Source organism: Chenopodium quinoa, unplaced genomic scaffold, assembly GCF_001683475.1.
Source record: "Chenopodium quinoa cultivar QQ74 unplaced genomic scaffold, ASM168347v1, whole genome shotgun sequence".
In the NCBI taxonomy this organism is placed as follows: Eukaryota; Viridiplantae; Streptophyta; class Magnoliopsida; order Caryophyllales; family Amaranthaceae; genus Chenopodium; species Chenopodium quinoa.
Window position 1 is genome coordinate 2,932,932 of NW_018745068.1, and position 21,936 is coordinate 2,954,867.

At 33.6% G+C, this 21,936-nt stretch overlaps 1 protein-coding gene across 3 annotated transcripts in view; it reads left to right on the plus strand.

Annotated features, from left to right (window-relative positions):
• Positions 1-21,936, plus strand: part of LOC110709524 (protein SHOOT GRAVITROPISM 6-like) — a 41,051-nt gene continuing 19,115 nt past the window's right edge. Inside the window, exons 1-27 of one of the 3 annotated variants that reach the window (XM_021887742.1) lie at positions 1-198; positions 313-403; positions 491-545; positions 652-783; positions 1,989-2,060; positions 4,136-4,226; positions 4,339-4,434; positions 5,969-6,047; positions 6,134-6,197; positions 6,955-7,058; positions 7,381-7,486; positions 9,853-9,942; positions 10,461-10,538; positions 10,696-10,763; positions 10,842-10,941; positions 11,019-11,174; positions 12,868-12,957; positions 13,119-13,184; positions 14,804-14,902; positions 14,984-15,058; positions 15,487-15,546; positions 17,062-17,151; positions 17,750-17,871; positions 18,783-18,912; positions 19,008-19,087; positions 19,814-19,949; positions 21,283-21,364. In XM_021887742.1, the coding sequence (XP_021743434.1) occupies positions 159-198; positions 313-403; positions 491-545; positions 652-783; positions 1,989-2,060; positions 4,136-4,226; positions 4,339-4,434; positions 5,969-6,047; positions 6,134-6,197; positions 6,955-7,058; positions 7,381-7,486; positions 9,853-9,942; positions 10,461-10,538; positions 10,696-10,763; positions 10,842-10,941; positions 11,019-11,174; positions 12,868-12,957; positions 13,119-13,184; positions 14,804-14,902; positions 14,984-15,058; positions 15,487-15,546; positions 17,062-17,151; positions 17,750-17,871; positions 18,783-18,912; positions 19,008-19,087; positions 19,814-19,949; positions 21,283-21,364 (2,452 nt within the window). In that variant the 5' untranslated portion in view covers positions 1-158. Of the gene's footprint in view, positions 199-312; positions 404-490; positions 546-651; positions 784-1,988; positions 2,061-4,135; positions 4,227-4,338; positions 4,435-5,968; positions 6,048-6,128; positions 6,198-6,954; positions 7,059-7,380; positions 7,487-9,852; positions 9,943-10,460; positions 10,539-10,695; positions 10,764-10,841; positions 10,942-11,018; positions 11,175-12,867; positions 12,958-13,118; positions 13,185-14,803; positions 14,903-14,983; positions 15,059-15,486; positions 15,547-17,061; positions 17,152-17,749; positions 17,872-18,782; positions 18,913-19,007; positions 19,088-19,813; positions 19,950-21,282; positions 21,365-21,936 lie in introns of those variants that run through there. The other 2 variants (XM_021887743.1, XM_021887744.1) reach the window with 2 other exon arrangements.

The following is a 21,936-nucleotide window of genomic DNA, read 5'->3' on the forward strand; positions in this document are numbered from 1 at the left end:
GGATCATGCCAGGTAAGATACATACAATGACTAAAATTTAAGGAATTTCTCAAATAGCATATGCTCCAAAATCCCAGTAACTATAAACATTCACACAAACACACGCCAACTCGAAAAGCCTTGTTCGTCTTCCACCTCTTTCTCTCCCCTCCATTTCAATGGCTTCTTTAACCTCCGTCACCTCAATTCCTGCTCCTGGTAAACTTCCTCTATGTTTTCACAATTTCAATCACTTTGTTCTTCCAATTTCAATCCTCAATTTACTGATCAATTTCTCCAATTTTGTTTGAATTTCTGCATGTTTTTCTTCAGACGCTGTACAGGTTCTAGTAGCTTCGCTTGCTGATGAATCTTCCATTGTTCGAGAAGCTTCCATGGCTTCTCTCAAAGACATTGCCACACTGTACTACTTTCTCTCTCCCCTCAATTTTATTCAACTCTCTAGTTCAATGCTGCAATTTTGCTCAATAATTTCTCTCGTTGCTTGCAGGAATCCTCTTCTGGTGCTCGATTGTTGCGCCGCCGTATCGCGTGGCGGTCGTCGGGTAGAGTTTTGAGCAAATTGTTGAACAATTGCCGTGATTCCGGCCAATTTCGGTTGAATTTGAATGTATAATTGATTGTTTTGTTGAAAAAAAAATTATTGTGCAGAGATTTGGTAATATGGCTGGCTTATTCCAAGTGATGGCATTTGGTGTTAAAGCTCTTAATAAAGAAGATGCTGATCATACTTATATGTCGAAGCTTTTGAAGATTGCGACTTCGGAAATGATCTCGTCTAAGGTTAGCTGATCATTGAGTGGTATTCAATTATTTTGTAATTCTTTAGTTATTATGCAATAAATTAGTGTAATTGATTTCGTATTATTATCTATTTGTAGCTAAATGTACTACAACAGTAATTTGTGTGAGCATTTGATAGCTGATTATTTCATTTTGATCATTGGATATGCTGTAGATTTGTTGAAATTCTACGAATTGCCACCGAGAGTGTTTTTTCGGTTATGAGATTGCCTAGTACTGGATGATTTTTATTTTCGTTAATTTGGAGGTGTTTGTTTAGCTTTGATCTTATGGTAGAGGATTTCTTGCATTAAGGCGAAGAGAGAAAAAATCTACTTCATTAGCTGCTTGATCACTATGACTTTATTAAGTTTGGATTAGCTTGTGTGAAGAAGTTCTAAACTATAATTTTAAAGGCTTTATTAATATGGTCTACAAGATGTGTAAATTCGAAATTGGACAAGAATAGCTAAAGTCTCTTAGTGTCACTGAAGATAATGCAAACTTATGTGTTAGGTAAGGCCGGTGAGGGGTTTTTCACTGAGTTGGGAGGTTAGTCTATCTGATGCTGTTAGTTTCATGTGTGTACCTGTCAAATTCTTTTGATTTATAGTTTTTTCACCGGAGGGGATCCGGTTTCCTAGGCTTGTAGTAAGCTAAATCCTTTGACAGATCAAAATATATGGAGGGGAAATTCAGGCTTTCAAAACCATTTCCTTCCCGTTTCTTTCCAAACATACTATGAAGTTATGGCGTGTTTGCTGTTTAAATTTACCCGTCATTGAAGTAGAATTTTAAACTTTCAGGGTATGAAATTTTGTACTGTCAGGCTTGGAAGATTCTTCGAGTGATATTCTCAAGTCCTGTACCTTGGCTAATTTCATCCTTTGTGGGTGACCACGTAGAATTTTAAACTTTATGAAGTGATGTGGGTGCTAGTATTTTTTATCATTGAAATTTTTTGTTAGATGTCAGTTTGTTTTGAAACTTTTGGTTCAAAAAAAGTAGGCTGTGGAGACTCGTGCAATTCGTGATAATTTGAAAGAACATTCTATCAGCTTTTTATTTATTCATTTATTTATTTTTATCTGTACTATTTACCTCTTTATTCAGAAAATATGAAGGTTGAGTTTCTGTTTCAATGTGCATGTCATATGTGTGCGACTTCTAAGTGACAGATTCACTGGGAAATTAATTTGTTTCAGGAACTCAATACAGACTGGCAGAAAGCTGCTTCAGGGTTGCTTGTTTCAATAGGTTCACATTTTCCTGATCTGGTAAGTCTCTTGCTTTGGATGACTCTGTCACATGACGGATTGTTATCATGTTTATTTGGTAAATATTGAAGTTTTTGGCCTATTATGTAAACTTTCAAATTTCAATAAAGGGGGTTGGATAAGGAAGGTTGAGAATGAGTAACAGTCTCAAACATTTGCACAAGCCATTTTACACCTTTTTAACAGTCCTCTTCTCTTTATACATTAGTTATGTGAGGGGAATTCAAGTCTTTTGATATTATCATCTCTCTTTATGCTAGAGAAATTATTTGAATTGAAGCAGGCTGCTGTACCATTCTCTTTATGTATCAGTTAGAACGTCTCCTTTCAACTATACTCTTTTGTTTTATAACAGCATAACTGTGTTTTGTTGTTTATACCCGTTGTGCCAGTAGAGTTTTGAGCAGAGGGTTATTCTACTGCATAGGCATTCTGAGCAGGTTTTTTGACCTTATGCATAGGGTTGACGTGAAGCATGATGCTTGAAAAGTCTTATCTTGTTTGTTCTAAACTATTTTAATTAAGAACTGAAGAAGTTTTTGATTTGATATGGATTGGGTTAGGGTGACTAAACATTGTTTTTTTGTGATTTTTTTCTTTCTTTTTGCCATTTTTTCCCACCACTAATTCTCATATTGCCTTCCTATCAGGCTATTACATTAATTTTATATCTGTATTAATTTCAAAATACTATGAGGGTCTTTCTAAGTCTCTTCTAAAGGTCTATCTTGTAAGCCTATTCTACCAGCTGGAGAAGTCATTACAAGGAAGTTTGGAAGGTTATCAATGTTATGAGATATGAGGTATCACCAAGTCTGGTTTGATTTGACATTGTATACTACCATTATTCTTGTGATTTTGTGAGGAAGGAAGTTACAGTCTTTCTTTCTGTAATCATTTGGATACGAGAGTGGTCGGGAGATGCTTAAAGTCCTTTTTTGAAATTTTCTTGTTGATCCAATTCATTCCAATTTTTAACTCCATTCCAATTCATTCAAAATGATCCAACCAATGACCCCTTATTGGTGCAAATTGTTTCATGCTGGACACAAAATTCACATTTGATACCAAAAATCTTAATTGGTGTACCGGAATTCTTATACAAGGCATCCACTTCATATGTGGGACCAAGTTTCAATAGTTGACACTCCCAGGTAAACATGTCATTTGTGGCGCATTACTTACATAATTGATACTGAATTATTAATAACTAACCGTATTACAATTAAAAATTAATAATTGACACTAAATCTGTAAAGTTGACTCAAAACATCAAATGGAGGATAACAATTACTTAATTCATGATGTTAATTGTTAAATCTAATAATTAATGCAAATAATTGAATTAATGTGGCCACACGTTTGAATTGAATGGCATTCAACTTGAGCAGCAGTCATTGCAAATTAATCAGTATGCTTCAATTGTTTGTGTGTGTGTATGTGCGCGCGCGCGTGTCAGCGCGGATGTGTGTATGTTTAACACTTTTTATTAAAAAAGCAGAAGACTGCAAAACTATTTGTTTGACAAACTGGTAGTACAACATACTAGAAGGTTCTACTTCCTAGAATTGGAGCTACTTGCTTACCTCTTCTTGTTTTAGTAAATATTTCCATAAGAATTCTTTTTTCTGTTTTGATACAAAAGGTTTTTTGTATTCTCTTAGAAATCAAGTTTTAAAGATTGCAATTTTCTAATAGCTAGTTTCATCCAATTAATTAATTAAACGATGCTTATAAATCCCTTACTAGGAAGTTATCATCGTGTTATTGTATAGCTAATATTTTGAAAGGGTTTCCTTACTTTTGAATTTATTAGTTAAATTTTATTCACAAGTCTCCCTCTTTTATAACTTTTCTTATTTTGTGGAATATTAGTTTTATTTCTTAGCGAATATTTTATTCCTTGTTTCAGTATTTGCTTATTTTTATTTATATAGCTTATGTGCATAGAAAGTTGACGGTGTGAGAATTGTAGGCGAAGCGAGCAAGTGATGCTCCTTCGTTGTTGTTAGTATATAGACCTTACCTTTTCTTGGATGTTTCTTACTTGTATTTTGTTGAATTTTGATCGGTAGATGATGGAGGAAATATATGCTCATCTATCCGGAGCTAGCTCAGCTTTACCAGCTATGATTCAGATACTTGCTGATTTTGCAGCTGCTGATGGTTGGTCATTCTTATTTTCTTTTTGGTAATTTTGATTAGCAAATTATATAATGGTTCTGTGGATATGTTAGCCAACTCAAAGCTAATGCATTTCTTTTTAATGAAATTCAAGCTTTGCTGTTCACACCACGCTTGAAAGCTGTACTTTCACGAGTTCTTCCCATTCTTGGTAGTGTAAGAGACATTCATCGATCAGTATTTGCCAATGGTATTGTCCAAGCTCTGTTTTGATGATGAACGGTCCATCTTATTATTATTATTATTGTTATTGTTATTGTTTTACTTTCTTAATGAGGCCGCTAAATCATGGAGAACCCTAATTAGAATTTGTGTTGGATCTGTGATGCTAGGGCTTTACAGTTCCACCATCCATTGTTTCATATATGTGTCAACATTTTATGAATTTCTGATATCGCTACATCATGTAAGCTAGAAAGGTTGCAGCGTTTAAACATTGTCAGGAATTGTTTTTCTTGGTGAAAATAGTGTATGTGGGGTAGACTCAGGCTGAGAAAATGCTTGTGTTGAAAGTATTTGGGTTTTCCAGGTTACACATGAGAAGAATGGGTAGGGTGGCTTTAAAGCCAACTTGGACAAACTTAATATTTGAGCTTAAAGTTTTAATGAATTGAATTCTATATTAGGAGAGGGAATGACTATGTTTGAGCAAAGAACATAGGTCTTTTAGAGGAGATATAGAGAAACAAAATTGAATACCTATTAAATTCTAAGGTTGAATAATAGAATATTTGATAAAGAAATTTGTTCAATTTGTGAAGACCTATGTTCTTTTGATTAAGCAAATGGTCCACCATTAATATCCTTAATTGTGTATTAGAAAAAATTATATAAAAGTTGATATATTGAAAGTACTTGTTTAAATAATTCTAACAAGATCCTACATGACTATGTTTTTTCCTATATATCAATGGGAATTCAAGATCAAAGTTAATGAATTTTGACTCCAAAAACAGGAAATGCAACAAACAATTAGGGATAGGGGTTTAATTACTCGAACTGCGAGTGATCTTGTCATAATTTTCCACTTATTGACATTTAGGAGTATTGTTAAATGCTTATACATGACCCTTTTTATAATAGAACAGCCAAGCTTTTTTTTGGAAAAAAAAAAATGTAGCAATCAAGATATCAATTTTTTGTAAATATATAAATACTAACTCCGTTTTATATTATGTGCAACAAAGTCCTTGACATGGACTCCTAGGCGAAATTTGTTTGTTTGAGTGTTAAATGGAGAGAGAAAGATATAGATGCATGTGATGAAGTGAGAGATAGAGAGAAATGACAGCTTAAAAGGGAAAGAAAACATTTGTTACACATAGTGTGTAGCATCCGTTTTAAGTAAATGTTCCACATAATACGAAACGGTGATAGTAGAAATTTAACTTTGCTCATCATGCACTGGGGCTCAAGAATTGATCATTGAAATAGAATTGTGGTAAATAATAATAATAAAAAATTATGAATCTCTCGTTCTGACTAGGACAGGAGCAGTGATTTGATCTATCAGCTACTTTATTAGACTCTTGATCTTTAAACATTCTTATGGATCATCTATGATTTTTCTCTTTGCCTGAAAACCTAGCCTAACATAAAAGCTGAAAAGAAAGGAACATTGTGGTTATTTCCTTTACGTTCTATTTCCTGTATTTGTTTGCTGCGTTAGGACACTCAAACATTTGGCTCTGAGACACTGATTTAATTTTATACTGTGTATCCAGCCTTCAAGTGTTGGTGTCAGGCTATATCACAATACAGCATTGAGTTTCCCTCTTTTGAAGTGCTTGACGCAGATGTCATGTAAGATCAAATTGTTCATTTACCAGTTGTACTTTATATGATATTGGTTGATCATCTGATTGATGAGCTGTTCTTGTGTAGTGCAGGTCATTCTTGAACTCAGCCTTTGAACTTCTCTTAAGAGTTTGGGCATCTTCGAGGGACTTGAAGGTTCCTGGGCTAATTCTTTAACTTTTAATCATTCTTTTTCTCTTAACTAATATTTCCTTCATCCCACTTAAGTTGTCCGCCTTTGAATTTGTGACTAGCAACATTGTAAATTCTGAAATTTTAAGTGGACAGCTTCAGCGGCATAGAGGGAGTAATCAGTTTGATTTCTATGTTTAAATGATAAGTTAATGAATTTTGGTTTTAAGTTGATTTGACTGAGCTTCACGATTTTTTTTTTTCTTATGTTTGAGATTAGTTAGAAATGATAACCCTTTGCATGAATTATGTGTTGACGGAGTAAAAAATCCCTTTCAAGTTATTGGTTTCCAAGTTTAAAATCAAAGTAAGAATCTCTTTAAAATTTGTTGTCGGGGTTGCAAAAACTCCATCCCACAATTAAATTCTGAATTAGCTCTTCCATCAGCCTTTCTGTTGGCTTTTGACTGTTGTTGCAATCTTTTGAAACCTCCAAGCAAGAGGGAGATGGGGGTGGGGGCAGGGAGAGTACTTTCTCTTAACTGAAGAAACTGTCCACTTTCTTCTAGTACACATAGTTTCAACTTCTTGATGTCTGAAGTCTTTCAACACACACACACAGACACACACACACCAAGAAACAGACAAAATTGTCATCATGCCAACATATGATTGATTTTCTTTGATGCAGAATGAGTAAAACATCAGCTCCTTTTTTTTAAAAATATTTTTTAAACTTTTAATAATTTTTTTTTTTCTAAACTTATGACTCTTTCTTTAGGTACGAATGTCAACTGTGGAAGCTCTAGGTCAGATGGTTGGTTTGATCACTAGACCACAACTTAAAACAGCCTTACCTCGACTTATCCCAACAATATTGGACCTGTAAGTGCTATGTTTACTGTATGTATGTTGAATAATCCAACTGGTGTAAGTGATTCTGCTGGCCATGCAGTTGATCTTCATATTTGCTGGCTTCATATAGTGCTACGGTGAAGGTTTAGATATTTTTTAATTTTTTTTTAATTTTTGTTTATAATTTCTGAATTGGTTATATCATGATAATTTGCAATTTGTTTGACAAACCTGTAATACCTTTTATGTGTAGGCAAGTAGGTATACTGGAAAGCTTAGGCTATTTCACAAGGGGTTAAGAACCATTATTAATTATGATTTGGCTTTATTCTTGTGGTTTATGTGTTACCAGGTACAAGAAAGATCAGGATGTTGCTTATGTTGCTACATGTAGTCTCCATCATCTCCTCTATGCGTCTTTATTGTCGGAGACTGGCCCTCCGTTACTTGAATTCGAGGTGAGGCCTGCACATTCTGTGTTTAGTAAACTACTTCGTTTCCTATTTTATATTTTTATCGATAAATGTCTACATGATGCACACCACCGAAACAGTAATGGAAAATCTCCACAGTATACAAAGAGGAAATGCTCAAAAAAATTGGGTAAAAAAAGGTTTTGCCAACTAAGTACGTCTTGAATTATCATGTCATATAAGCAAAATTTGAAACTATAACGTCATCAATGAATCTGAGTTTTCTATTTTTTTTTTTTAATCAGTTTATTTCGGGTGTTTCATGGGTTGAAAGGTGTGCAAGAAGGGTAGCGCATGTTTCACATGTTTTGCCAGCCACTAAATTGTTTAACTACTGATGTACTTTTATAGCATGTGGAAGTTTACTGGGAATATCTTCCTTGTGCTTATTCATGTTTGCAGAAAACTAAAATGAAGCCTGACAGGTGTTTCCATGCTTTGTTGATTATAGTTTGGAAAGCTAGCTTCTAGTTATATTATCTCCACTTTGGGAATCGTTTAACACTTTAATAACACAATTTGGTTGACGGAAGGATACAAAATATGTCTTGATTGGGAATGAGGAATGTTATGAGGTTGAAATAACCTTCATAAAGTAGTTCTTAGGTGTATATTTGTGATTGCTTTGATATAATAATCATATCGTTATATTATCTTGTGAGTGAGTGACTAGCTATTTAGCTCCTTATTTAAAGATAATTCCAAAGCTATCTAGAATACTTCATATATCCAGGCTTAGCTTAAGCTCAAGATGCTTATGAACGCTTTCGGTTCGGCTTGATGCTTAAATTAAGCTCAATTGGATTTTTCCTAAAATAAATTTCATCAGTCATTAGCATTGACTGTTAAGAGTTTGAAATTTTGAACAATACCAATTAAATCAAGATAATGTTGATAAATTCAAGATCTCCATGACTTGAATTTCATTAATTAAGAATTTGATTGTACCTTATCCAACATAGTTTGATGGAAGTCATACATTTCTTTTATTTTGGAAAGAAAATAAATGCCATGAATGAAGGGTGAAACACTTTGTGGTCAAGTTAGATTGATGGCTGGAGATGTGTGGTGGTGGGCAGTGGGGTGATGAATGAGTCACTGATGTTATATGATAGGGCAGCTACATAAATAGTGTTGTTTTGGGTCACTGCTGTTGTCGATTTCCCATAGATGTTGGTTCGTCGTTGTGGAGTTATTACCCAACGTAAGCAAGAAAGAAAGAGAGAGGGGAAGGTGTTGGTCAATAGGTGGGGAATCCAAAGGTGAGGATAGGAGTCATGGCCTCATGGGAGCAGGAAGGATGATGGGTGGGCAAGTTAATGTTTTATGCTTTGGACAAAAACATTATTCCACAAGAAAGATTAGTAGTTTACTGTTTATATGTTTTAAAAAAAGTATTCTATTTTTGTGGGATCTTGTTTTGTCTATTTTTATAAATTCTAATAACAAGTAGTTTACGAAAACAACGCAAAAAGGCAAATGGGACAAACAAAATGGAACTGGGTGTAACACCCTAGGTTTACATGAGCCCACTTGTAGATATTGTCCTCTCTAGGAAAATAAGCGGGCTCATGTACACTTGGGTGTTACAAATGGTATGACCAATGTATAAAAAGGCTCAAGGCGCACCAAGGCGTTTTAGAGTTTGCTGCGCCTTGGGCAAATAAAAAAGGCATTTTTGTGGTTTTATTTTAAATTACTTTTCCCTTTTATTTTTTTTCCATAATTTTGCAACCTTTTTCAAGGAAATAGTTGGAGAAAAAATAAAGAGGTTTAGATATTATTTCCATTTAATTTTCCACTTAATATTCCAACCCCTTATCAGGGAAATAGAAAAAGGATTGGAAAAAAAAATTGGGAACTTTGGGATTTTGCAAAATAAAAAGAGGATGGAAAATTAATTAAAAAAATTAAAATGGGAAAAATAAGTTTATAAACACAAAACGAATTAAATTGGGCATTTTGAGGAATTTGTCGGAAAAAATATTTTGTCCAAATGTTGCCTGAGTTTATTTTTTTATTTTATTTTATTTTATTTTTAAAAACTTTTTGTTTACAAAATTTCGCATGGGTTTAAGTTTTTTTTACCAAATTGTCACCGGAGTTATTTTGTTTTATTTTTTTCCCAAGTTGTCGCTAGGGGTCATTTATTTTTACCAATCTAATCAATTGGCCCATGATAAACTCGTTGAAATCCAGCTTCGAATGGAAATGAGCTGGATTACAGGAATATTGAATAATTTTTGTTGCGATTATATTTTTTTTGGTATGCACCTAAAGTAGCTGGGTACCTTCATATTACCTGATTCAATTATATATTATCTGTCTGACAATTAATTTCATGTCTGCAGGAACTTATTGTTGTCCTGTCTACACTTCTTCCAGTAGTGCTCATGAACAATGACATCAAAGATCAGCCAAAATTTTCTATTGGGTTGAAGGTTCTTCCCTTTCTCTCCATGCTCCTGTATAAACTATGATATTGCTCTGAAATTCTAGATGGACGACTTTGTGAGGGTACATTTGTTTAATCTTGTGTATCATCTTATATTTTATTTTTAAATTTTTTGTTTGTGGTCTTTGGGAGGGCTGTCTTTTTCTAGGGCGTAGGGTTTTCCTTAGGTATATAGAATAACCTTCATTAATGTATTCTGATTAAGTGAAATATAATGGGTCATAAAATTTTCTTTGCAACCAATGATTTAGTTGTTAACTTGTGATAGTGCATAAAGCACTAACAACTGAATTAGATAATTGTGACTTTTGATACATGCTGCATGCTTCATCTTTAATTTTTTTTGTTGATCTTGGACTATAGCAAGTGGATCAATTATGAATGCATCGAGGCAAAATTGGCGGAATACGTTTTATTGAGCTATCATAATTTACATTGAGCTGTCATCTTATCATTATAATTAGGTCTATATAGATTGTTAAGAAGTTTCTTTTGGTGCCTCAGACATACAATGAAGTTCAACGTTGCTTTCTCACGGTTGGCATGGTGTACCCTGAAGATCTTTTCGTATTTCTTTTAAATGTGAGTAGTGACTTCCACTTTATTAGAAAGAATCAATTTATTACAAGACTATTGAAGGGAAGACATTGTCTATTGTTATTACTAATAAATGATGGTGTGAGTTAAACAACGAAGTTCATTATTCCAGTAGCTTCTGCTAATGATATATTGTTATCAGAAATGCAGGTTAAAGGAAGAAGCTTTGACTTTTGGGGCACTTTGTGTCTTGAAACACCTATTGCCCAGGTCACTTTTCTGGCTATAATCTACAGTTGTGAAAACATCTGTTTCTCCAATTGACTTCCCTACATATGTGCTATACAGATTGTCCGAGGCTTGGCATAATAGCAGGCCTATGCTTGTTGATGTAGTAAAATTGCTGCTCGATGAACAAAATCTAGGAGTAAGGAAGGCACTTTCAGAGGTTTGTTAATGACATGGCACCTATCCTCTCACAACAATAGGAGATTTCTGTTTACTAACTATTGTCTTTCATGGCAGCTAATTGTGGTAATGGCTTCACACTGTTATTTGATTGGTCCTTCAGGGGAGTCATTTGTGGAGTACCTAGTACGTCATTGTGCTCTTCCAGACCAAGAGAAACATCAGATATCCTCAAGCAGCTCTTATCATACTTTAACTTACAGAAGATTTGAGGTTTGAATCTGGCTTATTTTAAGGTCTTTGATTATATTTTCTCGGAGAGAAGTCATGTTCAAGTACTCCTGTTGTATTTATATAAATTTGTAAGATCGGATTCTAATGAGATTTAAGTCTAAATGAGAATTGAGAACCACTTTTGTGTGTTAAAAGTAAAGCAAATAGCATTTAAGTGATTAGATTATATAAAACGAGGAAAACACATTGACATTCATCTAGCAAAAACATTAACAACAATCTTTTAAATCCCTTTGTTTAAAAAAATTATTTTTAATAAATTTTCGTTAATTTGGTTTTACAAGTAAAGAAAAACCTAGTAAAAGTTGATGAAATTCGTCAAAAAGTATATGAAATCACTTTAAAAGTAAATAGACTAGGAATCTGTTTGGGAAGTTGCTATGTTAAGAAAATGCCAATAATGATAGGGCAAGAAACTTTCAAAGTTTGTCTTGTGTCGCTCTTCTTTTCAACGGTACCAGCAAATTTTGCCACAAAAATTCATTTTTTTCAATGTCTATCTTTCAGTAAATCAACCATCTTGACGTCTTGTAATAAAAGAATGGGATCTTACTTGTCATCTCACACATTTGTTTATTCATTTGTTTCTATATTTATCAGCCAGTAAAAATTCTTTCATTTCAAATTCATTCATTTGTTTCAATCTCTATCTGCCAAACTGCTATTTGGTTGTAGACGATATCTCTGCACCTGAGGTGTTGGTATATTCCGTTTAAGATGTTGATCTTGGTACGTGGTATCCCCATTGTTTGAAAAATTAGGTGGACTAACTTATGACTAAAAAGAGGGCTTGAACAATTGCTAGTCATCTGTCATCCTCTCAGGTTGTTATGCTAAATTATACCTAGACTCCTAGGATTCAGGGTAAACAAGTGCTTACCTGGATGCAACACATGGTCGTTGCTAGAGAAAATACTTTAATTTTAAGCTGCAGGTGAACAACCTGCCTTAAATATGCTATCTTCTTTCCCCTGTATACCACCATTTTGCCAAATGAACTAGCTTCAATAATTTAGTTAATCAAACTGTCTTTTTTATGTTTATCAGACTATGGGTGTTGTATCTGAGTAGGGATCGGAGGAACCGAGATTCTACTCCAAAAATTTAGCAGATACAAGGATAAGGTCAAAAGAATGTCCTGACTAGTTTTCTTGGATACGGGTATCATATAAAGTGTTGGGAAAAAAAATTACAAAAACAAAAGGATTTTTTTTTTTTTTTTTTTTTTTTTTTTTTTTTTTTTTTTTGTCCAAAGAAACTAAGCTATTATTTTCGAAATTGCAGTGTTATGTTTCCTTTATTTCCCTCCCAAGTCAATGCTTTTCATTGGTAACCAGCAAGATTTAATATCTTAAAGAAAAATAATGAAAATTAATCCCTTAAAAAAAAATAATTAAAAAATACAATAATTTAATATTGTTGTCTATCCACCCACTAAGGCTTAAACAAATCTTTTCTATTTGAGTTTAAAATCAGTTCAGACAAACATTGATTTGCTCATCTGCCGAGGAGAGAGAATCCAATGGCATAGGACTAGCTGCTAGGTGAAAGACTTCTTTGCTTGACACAAGCTAAACTGAGACTTCTTCCTTTGATGTACTTTAATCTTAGCTTGTACTATTGCCTTTGAAAAAGTTTACTTTTATTCTAAAATTATATGGGTGTCTGTCAGGCAAAGAATGGGATGATCAGCATGACAGAGTTGAGATCAGTCTGTGAAAAAGGCTTACTTCTGTTGACAATCACAATCCCTGAGATGGAGGTACTTTAATTATTGAATTCTCTTTTTCTCTCTCTCTCTTTTTTTTATCTTTTTTTTTTTTTTTAATTTTTTTAATTTTTTTAATTTTTTTTTTTTAGCTTTTGTGCTTGCTTGATTATTAATTTTATTAACTACTGCTACTTTATAAAATGCCTCTGTAGCACATATTGTGGCCTTTTCTGTTAAAGTTGATCATTCCTCGGGCATATACTGGTGCAGTTTCTACGGTATTTTTTTTTTTCTTTTTCATAGCTCCTTTATAACCTTTTCCATCTCTGATCTTTGCTTTCTGCAGTTTTGTTCTTTCCCACTATTTCTCTTTTATTGTTTATTAACTATTAGGTGTTGTAAGCTGATCTATATTCCTCAATTTACTCCGAAACATATTGCGGTCAAAGTCTCAAACATACTATACTTATCCAAACTTAATACTATGTGTTTCTGTTGACTATGATTTCATTCTCACATAATTAACAATCAATGTTCTGTTTTATCATTTTGATTGTCACAACTGACCAGGGTTAAACTATTATAATCTTCTTCCATATATTAATTCTTGAACAAAGAATTTAAAAAATTGAAACTGGTTACTGAGTTATTTTCTTCTAGTTCAGTATAATTAATTTAATAATCTTATATTTTGTCTATATTAGTTTTGATATCTTATTATGAATCCATCTTTTTTTTTTTTTTTTTTTATGCATCGCTTCTATATTTGGTAACTTTATACCATATTTTTACTATTTTTTCTTTTCCCCCAAACCACTCTCAAAATATTTTATCGTTTTTCTTTCTTTCATGGTCCCTACGTAAATAATTGAAAAAAACTACTCTTTCTCACCTGCTATCTCTTTCATGGTCCTCATTGTACTTATACTAAAATAAATTAATCACACTTGCCCCACTTGCACAATCTAATACTTGAGCGAATAAACTCTCCTAAACCTCCGTGTAAATGCAAGTGATTCATTAAAAAAAAAACGGAGGGAGTAATAAGGACACCAAGGGGTATCAATTCTATGTAAAAGAGAGGTCTTGAATAAAATTAACATGCCTGTCACACTATTATAAGATTAAGTATAGTTGACTAATGTGCGCTTTAGGTGCGCCTCAGATTTGCTTCTTTGAACGCGCCTCGTCTAGATTAAAAGAAGCGCTCTACCCCAATTGCCTATAGCCTGGGCAGTTGGGCAACCTTACCAGCTAATCTTGAGAGCTTTCTCGGCCGCGTTTTTTTCATACACTGCCGCAGGATACCTACAAGTCTTCCATATCAAAAGAATCTACAGCCTAATAAAGGAAGATAAAGAACAAATGGATTGTTGACTTGTACTAGTCTTCAATGGCTCTGTTTATTGAGTCTTGCTTCATCTTATCTACAAAATCAATGACAACTGATGCACATGACAAATGGCGTAACTTCAACTATACAAGATCCTCAGACAGTGTATTTTAAAAAGCTTAAATTAGTATGGATTTTCATTCAAGAATCCGCTGATTTCTTGCCTTCTAACTTTCTAATTATCCATCAACTAGTCAAAATATCATTGTGTACAAGTCAACAATCCACATGCCCTTCAACTTCCTTTACCAAGCTAGCAGGACATCTCACTCTAGGCTGGCACCATTGGATCTGGACACAGAAAGTTGATGTACTATTTTTGAATTAATTGGTCAAGATTCTAATAATTTAAAAAGCTTCTAGAATTATCTAAGTCAGAAATAGGGACTATCTGTCACCCATTTTTTAAAATCTGCCTCCTTATGTTTTTCAATTCTGGTTGTCTGCATGGTATTTTGCTACATATATAATTCAATGATTAAATAAAATTTTATTGCTTGTCAGGTTTGTAGATGCATTTCAGAATTATGCAGGCATAGATCTGGAAGTGGCAGCATGATGCTGAGCGAGTGTAAAGCTCGCACTGACATTCCAAGTTCTGAGGTAGCTTTTGTATTGATGTAAATGTTTTCCTAACTTATGCACCTGTACTTATCTATGGTCATGTTCGGTTTGTAATATCAGGAGCTCTTTGGCCGCTTGATTGTACTTTTGCATGATCCCCTGGCAAGGGAGCAGCAAGCTACTCATATTCTCTCTGTAAGATTTCTAATGCTGGGTTTCATTTTTGAATTAGGTTTGATTTGAATATGAAACTATGCATTTATGAATGTATGGAACTATGCATTTATGAAAGTATGTAGTGTGCACACATACATATATGCATACAGTTGTATAGGGATTATGGTTACATTTTTCATGCAGACACACAAATACACACAAAGTTTTTCTTGTGGTCTATAGTTTCCTTGTCAGGTTTCAGTTGGAATATGGCTATATAAGATCTGTAGGAAGCATAGGGTTGCACTTTTTTCTATTTGGTTATTTTTCTATTATTATTATTTTTTTTAAAATTTTTTGTTTTGAGGTCCAATTTACACTTCTATCTTGATGCTTACCAAACCACCTTCTAAAAGAAGATATGAATCTATAACTAACATTTTCCTTTTCACATATCCTATGGTCAGGTGCTAAATTTCTTGGGTCCTCTCTATCCGAAGAACATCAGTATGTTTTGGCAAGATGAGGTATGATTAATTGATAAAGAGGAAGTGGTTATAGGATGCTATGGAGCATTCCCTCTTGTCTATTGTTTATATATATTTACCTAATTTTTAAATGTGTCTGTCCCACATTAATTCGAACACCTCTCATTACATAGAGTTTTAGGTGATAAGTTGTGGTATCAATTGTTATTTTAATGAAAAAGTAGGTTTAACAGTTGTTGGTTGGGGTATTTGTATGGTTATTTTAATGAAAAAGTTGGTGTGATATGGAATAAGTGGACCCAAAAGAAAGGTAAGATATAATAGATAATTGGTAGAACCTTTCCAAAAACAAAGGAAGTGTTCAATTAATTCTTGGGTGGATGAGAATGGAAAGTGTTCAAATTATTCTTGGGATAGAGAAAGGACACAAGAAGTAGATTTTATGTTATCATGTACTATCTCCGCTCCTATTTATTTTTGTCATTTACTATTCTTTTGAGGATTTAGGCGGTTGGAAATAGAGTGTTGATATGGAGAGTGGGTGTAAGATAAAAAGTAGATATACTAAGAGAGAGAGAGAGAGAGAGAGAGAGAGAGAGAGAGAGAGAGAGAGAGAGATAGAGAGAGGGTAAAAATTGGGTGGATGTAAGAAAAAGTGGGAAAACTAAATTAGATTGAATAGAAAAGTGTAAATAGTGTGGTAAGGGCGTAAGGTAGGAAATGGGGTTTGCCAAAAATGGAATAAAGTGAGAGTGAAAAAAGCTTTAAGGAATGGACTAATAGGGAAAGTGTTAAACACTATCAGGTTCAGAGGTAGTACTTATTAGTTTCCGTATATATTTCACTTTTGCTTATCAAAGCCTTCAAAGGCAAATTTTGATTAATAATCTCTTGAAAAATATAATGTTAAATATAATTGAAACAACGCGAGGTATATTGGTTGATCAACATAAAGTGAAAGCATAGTAGGGCATACACTGTCTAAAGATTGACACATGCCTTAACATGCATTTAAATGATTTTAATGCAAAATAATACATTCTTAAACATGTGTTTCACACTTGCTTTATGAAAACATCAGTAGTTTTAGACCCTAGATAAGTCAATTAGCGTCTACTCTTGAGTCAAATTCATGTTGAATCTATTTGCTTTTATGCTTATGTTATCGTTCTGTAATTACTCCCTCCGTTTTTAAATACTTGCTCCATTTCTCCATGCGCGGAGTTTTAGGAGAAATTGGAGAAAGTAATAAAATATGGAGGTAGTGGGGTAAGGTGGAAGAATAAAAAATTGTAAAAAGCAAAAGTAGTTGAGAGAAGTGGAGGAGAGAGAATATGAAATTAATAAAATGGAATTTATGTTGGGTCCACTAGTTGAGAAATATGAATTAAATATTATAAAAGCTTTTCAAATAAGGAAATGGAGCAAGTATTTAAAAACGGCGGGAAATGGAAAGTGGAGTAAGTATTTAAAAACGGAGGGAGTATCAGCTTTTGCTGCAAGTTACTTGTATTTCCAATCTTTGACTTTGTTTGTCCTTTTTGTAAGCTGTAGATTCCAAAAATGAAGGCATATGTCAGTGATACAGAAGACCTGAAGCTGGATCCTTCTTGCCAGGAAACCTGGGATGACATGATTGTTAATGTGAGTGAACATTAGCAGCCTCATATATGCTATTTTTATTTTCATTGTATCTGCATGATTGAGAAAAAATTGATGCTGATGAAACCACAATTCATTACTCATGGAATCAAGACATTAATTTACTTTGACCGAGCTGTGTTGTATGTATCCAACTAAAATTCTGTTAGATCTTGCTATTAAGAACTCATGCGTGCATCATGATGGGGTCTCCTCTGATATTTTTTTCTTTTGATCTTGAATTAGTGCTTGTTTTTAACAGCTGTTAGCATCAGTATGACGATGATGATGAGTTACTTCTGATATACTGATTCCTTTGATCTTGAAATGTCACTTTGCTTGTGCTTCTATTCATTCTTGGAGCATTTCAAAAATTCCTATTTAGACCATAGCGAGGACTTTGTCTGGTCATGTGGCTTATCATATTTGTGGCAATTGTGGGCTTACAAGTAGTCTTTTATTGCTTCTGTTGACCCCTCACAACTAAGTATTTCCTGTCCCTCTCTGCTCAAACTGTACATCTATCCACATTCCACAAGATAGAAATAGTTTTTTTTTTGGTATCTGCACTTTGATATTTACCTCCTCTTTTACTTGGTAGTTTCTTGCAGAATCTCTGGATGTGGGTCAGGATGCTGATTGGGTACTTGCTCTCGGAGATGTGTTTGCCAAACAGTATGAGCTGTATACACCTGAAGATGAGCATTCTGCACTTCTTCACAGGTAACGTATGCATAATAAAATGAATCATCTCCATCAGCTCAAGTTCATTGATGTTATGGCAGTTTTCCCAGACACCAGTTTACCTTTTTAGTAAATGTTTTTGAAATAAGATAACTCAATAAATTGATATTTGAATATAAGTACAACTAACTACCTATTACCTTTGATACTCAATTATTTTGGTTATGCTGCAAATCTGCAATATAAAAACTTATGACGGTCCCAGCTGCAAAAAATTCATTGAGAAGCAATTATGTACATTGACTTTTTAGAGGGTTTTGCGAATATATATAGAGGGTAGTGCCTCTCTTTCTCTCTCACACACAACCATAGCAGAAAACACAAAATCCTAATACAGTAATAGATTTTGTTATTGATCTGTGTTTGTGGTCACGGTTGGTTCTATTGAATAAGTTGCTTGGACGCGATAGTGACATCTTGACAGATACTACGCTGCACATCAGTATTTTGATGACATGTATAAATTGTTGTAAAACAATTCACTTCGTAGTTTTTTTTTTTTTTTTTTTTTCTCTATTATTTATTCATTTTATGAATGATAACTTTTAACAGTTTGACTTTTTCAAAACTAGAAATATATACTTTAGTGGATAACCATATGTCGTTAGTAGTTGAAATTTAATTCAAACAAATACATTTCTAATATAACAAACTTAATCTCCACAAAAATCAGGGTCTACCACTAGCAAAAAATGAGAGGTGTGGCTTAGGAAGTTCGAATAATCCAATGTACACACACATATACACATGTTTTTTTTTTTTTATTTTTTTTTATTTTTTTTTTATTTTTAAAATGAATGCCTATGTATTTCAAACTAATGAATGCTTAGGAAGTTCTCTCTCTCTCTCTCTTTCTTTTTATTTTTTTTTTTTTTTTTTTCTTTTTCCAGATGCCTTGGTATGCTGCTTCAGAAAGTTGACGACAAAAGTTATGTTCGTGATAAGATTGACTTGATGTATAGACAGGCTAATATAGCAGTTCCTACGAATAGGCTTGGCTTAGCAAAGGGCATGGGATTGGTATGCCATATAGTTTCCTTTTCGATGGTTTGCTTATTTTACCGGTAAATCTGCTGTTTTATATTTATAGCTTCTCAATCGAGAATGTTCTTCAGGTTGCAGCTTCTCACTTGGATATGGTCTTGGAAAAGCTGAAGGAAATTCTTGACAATGTTGGGCAGAGTGTATTTCAAAGGTTTTGCGTCTTTTCGTTTATAGCTATTCTGCCATTCCACATGTTTATGGACAATTGATCTTTATATGAGGGAGCCACACTAGATTGATGGATTCTTTCAGTCAGTTACAGACTTATAGATATTGAGAAGAGATGCTGCAAGAGACAGGTGTGGGTGAGGTGCTGTAGCATCTCTACTACGTCACCCTTGTAGTTGGACAACCCCTATAAGTACTCCACTTTCTTTATGAATGGGAAAACATGTTGCTTTAAGGAATATTTAATATGCTATCTGCAGAAATATTTTGAAGGGGCATGTGTGTATAATATAGTTTGAACCGAGGGGAGTGGTAGGACACACAAATTTTATGTGTTATGGGTTCGCTAGAAGTCCTCACGAAGCCTGAAAATGCCTTGATGCTTTATATGTTGGCCTGTTGGAGCTAGGATAGTGCGGAACAAATATGTTGGATGTCATTGTGAGCATCTGTTTCTGAATCTTTATCTTGGAGCTTCAATATTCAACTCCGAGGTTTTTTGCAGTGCACTAGTATTCGCCCTGAAGTTTTAGGAGGCTAGAATTATTTTCTTACAGGAAGGGAAACATGTTGTGATGAAGTTTTGCTTTTTATGAAACCCCCTTTGGTTTCTATCTCTTCCTAGTAGTTTAATGTTGGGTTTATTGTTGCTTCCTTGTCTGATTTCTTGCAGAAAATTGGTATACTAACATAGCTTTTGATAATTCAGGTTTCTTTCTTTCTTCACTGATAGAGCTAAAATTGAAGATTCAGATGATATACATGCGGGTTTGGCTTTAATGTATGGATATGCAGCAAGATATGCTCCGTCATCTGTTATCGAAGCACGCATAGATGCTCTTGTAGTAAGTTTTTCAAACTAGACTCTGTGTGCAGTTTAAAGTGTATGTCTTGTTTAATATTCATCTATGAAAGCCACTGAACATATGGTTGAAAGACATGAAGATTAAATCCTAACAAGGCTATGAAATGTCAGGTTGTGTAACCTCATTCTTTTTGACTTTTATGAACCTGTTTTCCATTGGGTGAATGCATTATCCTGCATGGACGGGACCTCATTGTATAGCCTTTCAAATGATGCACTACTCTCCTATTCCAACAAAGAAAATAGATGTTGGCTGTAGCAAAAACCTTTTCAAATACCAACACCTTTATATTTTTTTCTCCATATATTCTTTTATCCTTTGAAGTTATTGGCCCGGGCAATGCCCCGATACATCATAAATTTACAAGTTTAATCAAAATTAATTAAAAAGTGTTAATATTGAACAAATTTAATATGTGAATGAAAATATAATAATCTATATTATCTTTCATTAATATATACTTGCATAAGATATGTCAAATTTAAATATGGAGCTGAGGTTATACATATGAAGAGTTTTTCAAGTAAATTAAACATTATTATAGAGAATTAAAGTCACGCCAATGAAGAGTTTTTCAAAGTGACTACATTATTACAATTCAATGTGGGAAGAGAATGGTAATGAATATACGGATAAAAGAATACACTATTGACACATAGGGTGACACATGGCGCACAGCCTCACATGTGGCACCAAATCACAATCAAGGGTGAAACCTGACGTTACCATGTTGTTCCTATGAGTTTTAATAATATTATAGATAAGCTTTACAATAGCATCTTTCTTCTCCAAATTTAAGTTGAGGTGTCCTCTTTAGCTCTTGCTTTTGATTGAAAAAACTTGAGTCTGCATGGGTTAACTTGTGATTGAAATTGAGAGATTCTAGTGAATATCCTTGAGAAAGCTTGTGAATTTCAGAGTATGTAATTGGGCTTCCTTTTAAATTGATGCAAGTGTATAGTGTTGAACTGCTCTGTATCCCTTTTATTGAGTGATGGAAGTTTCTTAATTTTATATCTTAAATTTTAAATGATGTTTTAAAGATTTTCTGTGGTATTATGTAGCATTCCTATTTACCGTGCTAATCAATTATAAATACTCGTTGAATCCAAATTTATTTATATGTGAACGAATGTCAGTATGACTACAGTATTAGTGTAGTAATAATTGTGATTAGGTGTACCTGAGCCCTCCTTGTCTATAAATGATTCTAGACATAATGTATAAAAATAAATAAAAAGAGCTTGTTTCATTAGCTTCAAGATCCGCTTATTCATTCATAAACCATTTTCAATTCGCTGTGAATTTTCAGGGAACAAATATGCTGTCACGCCTGCTTCATGTCTATCACCCTGTTGCTAAGCAGGCTGTCATTACTGCTATTGATTTGTTAGGTATGTGATGCTATGGTCTCTATTTTGTATATTGAGAATAGTGTATACTGTTTAGTATAATTGATTATTAAGTAACCTGTTTGTATTAAATCTGCAAGATAGTGAGGAACCACTCTCAGTTTTGTTTTGTTTTTGTTTTTCCTCTTGTTCTGAATAGTACCTTTGGCCTTAAGAATTATTTTGCTCTCACATGAATATATGATTAGTTCCTTTTATTCTTGTTCATTTTGACGTGAATGTCTCCTTTTAAGCTTTTTATCAATTAATAAATGAAATTTGAATAACTGCCTATTAGTTATCGACTTTTAAAAACAATTACTTGGTAATTTTTCTTCTAAAATACCTATTAACATGTGTTTATTTGACTAGTAGTTGGAAAAAGCCAAAAAACGCCTGTCAGCACTTACTTTTTTGTTAATTGGTAGTGCTACCATAACTTTGAAGTTTCAATTAGGTAGTTGATATAAAGCAAACAATTTTTTTGCATGGATTTCGATTGAGAGTGCTTTCAAACTTTAATGGAGTGTGCAGTGGTTATATGAAGATGGAAGAATTAAAAATAGGACAGGAGT